Source organism: Aplysia californica, unplaced genomic scaffold, assembly GCF_000002075.1.
Source record: "Aplysia californica isolate F4 #8 unplaced genomic scaffold, AplCal3.0 scaffold00405, whole genome shotgun sequence".
NCBI lineage: Eukaryota > Metazoa > Mollusca > Gastropoda > Aplysiida > Aplysiidae > Aplysia > Aplysia californica.
Window position 1 is genome coordinate 282,405 of NW_004797675.1, and position 8,761 is coordinate 291,165.

The 8,761-nt window shown below is 38.2% G+C and overlaps 1 protein-coding gene across 1 annotated transcript in view; it reads right to left on the reverse strand.

Annotated features, from left to right (window-relative positions):
* Nucleotides 1-247: 247 nt before the first annotated feature.
* The window catches only part of LOC101852107 (alpha-2-macroglobulin), a gene marked incomplete in the record, with an annotated part of 48,746 nt that continues 40,232 nt past the window's right edge, over nucleotides 248-8,761 (reverse strand). The window contains 1 exon segment of the mRNA XM_005104129.3: nucleotides 248-1,609. Coding sequence (XP_005104186.2) covers nucleotides 1,467-1,609 — 143 coding nt within the window.

Consider the following 8,761-nt stretch of genomic DNA (forward strand, 5'->3'; position numbering starts at 1 on the left):
TAATATATACATAATATAATATATTATATCTAAGATTGACGTTATCATTAGAGGTCTCCCCTTTTAAATATGCTTACAGATTTCATAGGGGAGTTGAAACCTACCCAATATCACAATCGACTGCAATATGTCTTATCATGATTTTCCATTCTCCTCCCACCCCCTCCCAATCCCAAGATTCTCCCCTTTTTTCCCTAAAAAGAACTAATGAAGACATGCAGATATAATGTGAAACAACCATTTTGAGTACAGTTTTCATATACGAGAGAAAGAATCTTTATTGTGAGAGTTACAGACATTACTTGAACATGTTGTAAGAGCAAATAGGTAAAGTTCTAAACCAAGAAGTTTATTATGACGCTGAAAATGGAATTTCTTCGTATTTTCACAAAGTAGTCACAATATTTTAACAAAAGCCAATTTACTTACCTTTTCATAGAACTAAAATAGAAATTAATCCGGTAATGAGAATTAATAAAACAAATATGAGAAGATAGGGCAGAAATCTTCAGTAAACTGTAATGTACGGTAAAAGACTTTCTGAGATATTAAATTATTTCCAGACACTGATGAAAAAAATGTGGTCATTAACTTTCCTTAGGCGAAAAGTTCATAGACGATGGTCTGCTGTTTGTCGTGTTTATCATGTGAATGCAACTTTAGTATAAATGTCTTGTTTCTGGGAAGGGCCCAAATGTGTTTAAGGTATTTAAAAAAGTAAAAGGAATATATGTAAAAGGGACACGTAACATTACTTGTGCCGAAAGGACACTGACACCAACAGTTACTACACAATTATTTTACTTGCAAAGAAATTTCCTGTTGGGTATAAAACAATTCAAGTATTTTGCTATTTTTCTTTCAAAATACAAGAACAAAACGTTTGTCAAATTGATAACTTGATGCAACTGTTTTATATTGTGCGATTCTTAATCACAAAAGAACAAAAGTACAGCCAACAGTTCTGTACATTCTTTATTCCAATTCAAACAGATTTTTGAAACATTGTTTTTCTTCATCAATTATTTTAGTCTCTGAAAACTGAACAAGAAAAAAACTTAGGCAACAAAAACTAACATGACAATTTCGACGCTTAATACAGAGTTGTATTAAACGTAATAGGGCACGTTGTAATCGAACGGTGGAGATATTACTGGGAGAATAATCGAGTGTAGTTATTTCATTACACACAAGTTTAATTTTAATAGAACGTTAAAGAACAGGTCATCAATTGTTTGAAAATAAATGTCAGCCACTTTTCTATTCCGGAATCTCTAGTTCGTTGTTATTCTTGTAATAAAAAATAATCATGTGGAATGCTGAAAAAAGCAGGGGAAATGTGTTTCTTGAACTTTATTGCGTGCCATCTTTCTTTCCTTCAGGGATACACTTTCTCCCTCAAACAGAAAATAACCAAGGATACTCTCCTTCGATATATGATACAGTTTAGCAGTTCTGTGTTATTTCTATTCTTGAGGGGGGCACGATTTCCTCTGTTTTCTAATTTCTTTCTCCAGTTTCTTGCTCGCCAAGAAAATGGATGTGGAGTCGTCCATTTTAAGAACCTTTCTGGTAATTTTCTCCTGGACGAAGATAACCACTCTTTTGCCTGCAAAGGAAGTGAAACGGATGGCGTTATGCTTAAGAATACAAAAAATAATGAGAAACGGTAAAACATTAACAAAGCACAATCTATGTGGATCCTCTATATAGAGGGGAAGAGAGTCAGAATGAGATATACAGAGAGAGAGAGAGAGAGAGAGAGAGAGAGAGAGAGAACAATAATAACTTCGATGACGACAACAACATCAGAGAGGGGGGGGGGGGTTGATTATGGTAAAGTGAATACGAAGAATATTCCAACATTTTAGAATAAAGATGAATATATGCTTTCCTTCATTTTATAAACCATCCCGAGCTAACGGAAAATGCTGATGTAGACTACGATACCAAATAGTCCTAGGAAAACTTGAGAACGTATTCCAATAAGCTGTGCATTTAAGGTACACTATGGCAGTAGCCAACAGCTAAAAGATGTCAATTTTAGTGACAATTACTGAGTTTCAAACTTTGGGCTATTTTATTCTTGAAACATCTATTTTCTCGATAAAGCTTTTCAAAGTGCGTAAAAAGATAGGGTGCTGACCAAACGCATCATTGTTTTGTAATTGACCAACACGAAAATGTTTTGCTGGTTGGGTTTTTTTCCGGTGTTCTTAAAACGTTTATTTTATTTGGTGGATGACTCCGTTGAGCAGATATTTTTTTTTCTGAAATTACATTTCACGACTTCATCCAACTTTGCATTAATGCTTCTAAATAGTATGTCTGTCCAGTCAGTGTGGAACGAATTGAAGCTTTATTTTGATTTGTTACCCATTTTTTTGTCTGGGCATCCCATATAACACTACAAGAAAAGTAGCAGGTAATCGAAAAGTTTACAACCTTGGAAAATTAACCGTTAGTACTTTACAGATGGTATTTTCAGAAACTTTGTGTAAAATTATCAAGGCTGTATCAGTCCAATCCATTTCACAACTTCAGCACATATTTGTGCTTGTTTTGGTTTTTCAAACTATTTCATTTCAAAATCTATTTCTAAAACACCAGAGACCCAGCAATGTAAACGAGACAGTACAGCTTGCGATGCTGTCTGTGACAACCAGTGCTACACGCAGCGTAAGCGAAGCGAGCTGTTCTATTTATAGCCTGGGGCGGTAAACCTAAACATACTCGCGTTAGGCCTGTTGCTGTTTTAAAGTGGGTTGAACGAAACCAAGTTTTTAGTGTACTCTGAGGTTCCAAATAAAAGGGGGGAGAGTGGTAATAAATGGGGGGGGGGGGGGCATATTTACCAGATATTTAAAAAAGGGGGTAAGCACTTCCGTAACGAGTGACCATCCTAACAAACACAATAAAGAAGAGACCTAGATCTAACCCTAACCCTAACACAAACCCTAACCCTACTCCTACATCTACCGTTCATTACGGAAGTCATCCAAGAAAGAGGGGGGGGGGGGGCACATTTTCAGATTAATAATAGATGCAGTTCACATACATTTTGGGGAGTTGCGAAAGAGTACTGCTAGTAGAAATATACTTACTTTTTACATGCTTAATGCGAGTATTATTACAATATAAATCAATTACAAACGGAGATATAATTTTTTTAATTTTCGTTTTAAAGGTTGTTATAGAGATCCAAGAGAGGGCCTTGTTGTACTTGCTGGGTGTCCTTTTGCTCCGACTTTCTCAGGCGAAAAATTAATAAGCGTGGGGGGGGGGGGGGTGGTGTCTTAATAAAGTCCCGGGGGTGGGAATTTTCCCCAAAAAAAATAAGCAGAAGGGGGAGAGGGTAGGTATTTGAACCTCAGAGTAAACCCTTCAATTTGACAGACTGTTTAGGAAGGACGTATGAGCGAGGAGAATGAGAGAAAAGTGGAAAAAGAAGAATAAACAGGAATAAAGAAAGAAAAGAAAGAAAGAAAGAGAGAGAGAGGGGGGAGAGAGAGAGAGAGAGAGAGAGAGAGAGAGAGAGAGAGAGAGAGAGAGAGAGAGAGAGAGAGAGAGAGAGAGAGAACAATAATAACTTCGATGACGACAACAACATCAGGAGCAGGAGCATCATCAATATTATGGAGAAAGGGGAGGTAGACAACAACAATAACGATTATGAGCAGCAATAACAACATTAAAATTCTACACAATTTTGGCATATCAAATACAAGTAGACCTGGCTTCATAAATTTTTCAACTACAATGAAGGAGACGAGAAAAACAGACCCAGAGAGAAAAGTGGAGAGAGAAAAAAAAGAGCAAGAGAGATTCATATACAACTCACCATATCTGTGTCAAAAATCTAGATCTAGTCTAGATCTAAAAATCTAGATATAAAAAGATAGCATGCATCGTTTTCTAGATCTTGACTGGTAGATGAGCACTGAATTAGACCTAGATAGATCTGAACCAAAGAAACTACCGCCAGATGCTAGGAAGCTTCGATCTGAAACCTACTTTTTGCGATAGTTCTATTTACATTTATATCTATATCTGCTTAAAACACAAGGTGCGGCACTTTGTACAATTGCAGACCCGTTTGTTTACATGACATCCATTGTGGAAGTAAATTTAGATCATAGATCTAGATCTAGAGATTCCTGATAGCCTAGATAATCGATCTCTAGATATTATCTAGATCTAGATATACAGATTTTATATTTGGATTAGATATAATATTTTAATTCAATTTAGATCTTAATAAGAAACACACTACAGGGGCACTAAGTGCAAACGATACCGCAATCAGGAGTGCCCAAGTCACAACACACGCTTTCATTCATAGTGAATACAAAAGTGTGTGTGTGGGTTTTTTTTCGTTGAATAATAATAATAATAATAATAATAATAATAATAATAATAATAATAATAATAATAATAATAATAATAATAACAATAATAATAATAATAATAGATAGCATTTTTATAGCGCATATCCCCGCTCAACAGCAGGCTCTATGCGCTTTTCAAGCTTTATCTACTTATCCACCAATTGACATACCTTTCAGGGTCTTTAGGAAAACGAATTAAAAAAAACTAATTCAGGTCGTCTGTGGGGGTTTTTTCAGATCAGATTAGAGCAGTTAAAGGCGGTACACCACTTACAATGTGTGGTCATATGATCCGCTATGTTTGTTTTAGTTTACCGCCCCAGTTTCTATTGTCACGGGATTGGTCTGATTCGCGATCTGGCCCAAACTGTACTGTCTCGTTAACATTGCTAGTTCTCTGAAAACACTATGAGAGAAATCATATATGCGGATAACTTTAGAACGACAAATGTACGTCATTGGCCGATATTTATAGTAACAGCCATCTTGTTTGACGTCATTGAGGGATTCCCACTTTGTTCTCGTTCACGGTGGCAACAATACCGCAAAGCACTATTGCAGTATTTTAAAGCCTGTAGCTTACCGTGGTGTGGTGGCGGAGTGGTGTGTGAGCTTGTCTCCAAAGCTGAAAGTCCAGGTTCGAGCCTCGGTTGGGCCACGGATTCCCCCCAACCCTCCTGCCCACCCACCTGTAATGGGTACCTGACTTCGAGTTGGGGAAGTGAAGGGCTAATTTTTAAAAATATTTTTTTTCTCCAAAAATATACAAGATAACTGAAAAAGTATGTGATGTCGTGATTTTGATGGATTTGAAAAACAAAAAATTGGTCATTTTCCTACAATTGCCACCATTACCATGTCATTGATATAGCCAGAAATAGTGATTTTGACACTAAGGCCTTTTCTGTACACTCTCACACACACATACACACACACACACACACACACACACACACACACACACACACAGACACACACACACACACACAAACACTCTCTCTGCCTCCCTCTCTCCCCACTCTCCTCCCCTCTCTCTCCTCTCGCTCTCTCTCTCTCTCTCTCTCTCTCTCTCTCTCTCTCTCTCTCTCTCTCTCTCTCAATCTCACCCCCCACCACCATAAGAACCTCCCCAATTAGACTTTGGCCTCCACTTCTCTCTCGCTTTCTTTCTTTCTCTGTGTCTCTCTGTGTCTTTCTCTTTCTTTCTGCCCCCTCCCCTCTTTCTCTCTCTTTCTTTCTCTCGCTCTCTCACTCTCTGTCTGTCTCTCTCTCTCTCTCTCTCTCTCTCTCTCTCTCTCTCTCTCTCTCTCTCTTTCCCTCTGTCCGTCTCTCTTCTCCCCCCTTCTCCTCTCCCCCCTTCTCCTCTCCCCCCTAGTATTTACAGCACAGACTTTACGCCAAAAGGACTATTTCTGGCTAGCCAATGACACTAACCTCAAACCAAAATCACTCTATGCAACAAACACTACCATTGTCATTTTGGCAACGCTGAAAGCACTATTAGTAGCGTTTATAGCACAGACTTTCACGCTAAAGAAACTGCCATCAGATGTCGTAGAATCGTAGGCAATATAATCTATTATACAGCTATCTATCATTATTTTCAGCCTCTCAAGCCCAATTCACTACCATCTTGCAAAATCCACTGTCGCTTTTGTTTATAGTACAGGCCTTCGTGTGTCAAAATCACTATTTCTGGCTATATCAATGACATCACACTCAAGCATAGCTCTATGCTCTCAAGCAAAATAAAAGCAAAAATTACTCTTCAAGTAAACGACAACACCCTCAATGACGTCAAATAAGATGGCTGCTACTATAAACATCGGCCAATGGCGTACATCGGTCGTTCTGAAGTTATCCGAATGTAGAAATCATACGTGGATGGCATTTTTTGTTTATTGATCCGCATTGGTCACGGAGAAAAACGGCGAATGCCATGTTAAGAACGCAAACATAAATTTTTACTCTTGCTCCTCCTGGTGTACATATGAAACCAGTCTGATCATGGTCTTGATGAGCACAAAATCCACCGAGTCTGTCATTTCTAGCAGTTGTTTAAATACAAAAGCTGGAAAGTTGAAAGAATAATATCTCCAGTGCGATGCGCCTCGGGTTAATCATCTTCCTGGTGTGTTTCTTTTAATAGGTGCGCGTTCTGAAATATTGAATACAACTTGCAAGGATATTCTCGTAATGCTACTAACGTCCAAGAAAATGTGCTTTCAGAACCTGCTCATTTTTCGTCCAACCCCATCTTTAACACAACTCCCTGAATGGCATGGTTATAAAATTGAATCGTAAAAAAGAAGAAACGGTTTTTAAACAGAATAAATTCAAGAAAAAAGGAAAGAATACATACTTTCATTTTTGTGCATATCCAGTCCGCTGGTGTTGTCCCATGTGTCATCCCGAAAAATGTTTTGTACACTATCCATTGCTTTCTTCCGCAACGAATAATTTGGATACAGTGGTCTATTAAAACCGATTACATCTAGGGAAGCTAGGCCCCATAATGTATACGTAAGTGTCACAAAAAGAGCAGCGGAAAAAGTTAGTTTTAATAGTTTCCATATGTACCTCTTTGGCATTAGAGAAATCATGTCGTCGATTTCAAAACTCTCTGTGTACAAGCACGAAATGTTATTGTATTATTTTACTTTTTGCTCGAAGGAGGGTTGTTTTACGAGGATGAAGTCACACCACTATAAATGTTCAACAGCGCAAGTTACATGTTCGTATACTAAATTATTTACCGGAATCATTTTCTACAAATCTGCTTGCCACACACTGTAGATTCTTAAGGCTATGAAATTGGATCGGCTCTCAGAAAGGCTGAGGCCAAACCATTGATCTGCTACAACAGCTGCAGCGAGCTTAAGAGTGTTCTCATTTTGAGACCGGAAAGTCTATATTCTTTATCATGTTTGTTCTCACTCTGGCTGATATCAGAGGTTATATATATACATGTATATATATACAGAGAGAGAGAGAGAGAGAGAGAGAGAGAGAGAGAGAGAGAGAGATTATTAACATCAGCGATAGTGACGTCACATGTGCCAATTACAGGCGCATAGATGCGATACCGTTGAGGGCAAGAAGGCCAGTCTCAGTACCACGTACCAATAACGATGGTGCACTCTCGCGTCGTGCGAGGGTGTACAATTCGGCGTGAAACATGATCTCAACTTTCTCATTAGCCTGAGTATTTAGTATAGATAAACAGTTAAAAACTTGTTGAGAGGTATTGTTCAAGGTCGTCTGTGAGGTTAGTCGAATGGTGAGTTTAATTAGCACTCAGAATACACTATCTGATCTAAAGCTCTGAAAGTCCCAAAACCATGATCTTTCTACCAAAACAAAAAGAAAAGACGCTTATTATCAGTATAAACACGAGCCTATCATCGGTGGGTAGCTGTGTCTATAGTCTTGACACGCATGTGCATGCCTTTGTGATGGGCATGATATCTAAGTAAATTTATAACTGGTGTTTGGGGTGTTTGTTAATATGTGGCGTATACTTTTTTCGAGAGCTAAGGAGTAAAAGTTCTAAAAGGTCACAATAAAAAGACTTTAACGCATAGACATCTGTTAATCGATTTCGATACGGTATCTCTTGAGCCGCTGTTAACATACAATTATAAGTTCTCTGGCTACTATCGAGCAATTTTGGCTCTCTGATTAATTCCCAAAAGCCACAAATTTGATTGGCATGAAAGACAGTTGGGGAAGGCTGGCAATTGTATCGAGTTTCTTCTTCTTTCTTTGAGGTTGTAGTACCCCTACTAAACCAGTTTGACCTGACAGACAGACTTGTTTAGTTTTAGTAGAGGTTTTACGGCGCTCGCAACTGCATAAGGTCACATGAACGTCAGAAGATTAGATGAGTTACAAGAGAGTAACAGAGATAAAAAAAAAAGAAGGGGAGATAAGGACAATAGATGTTTGATAGGAGAGAAGGAGCAAACCACACCAGAGCACCTGCCAAACACCGACAGACAGACTTGAAACAAACAACCACCTAAATGATTTAAGAAGCATGGTAGAGAGAGAACTACTTAAATGTAGCACTTAAGTTCTGGATCTAACAAGATGTATGGATTCTAAAAATTCATAATGTGGGCACTTACATGACCAAAATGATAAATTTATAGTGCCGATAGTTCTTCGAAATGGGGACTTACTGTCTCGCAGTATGGCGTCACTCTTCAAATTCGTACCTATTTGGGTCAAATAGGGTCTAATAATGCTTCAAACAGCTAACCAAACGACAAAATTGGTCGTCTTATCAAGAGAATGAATAAGATGTTTTTTGTCCTGTGATATGATCACTTTTTCCAAACAGCCACCACACCTCCGTCCCCCACCACTCA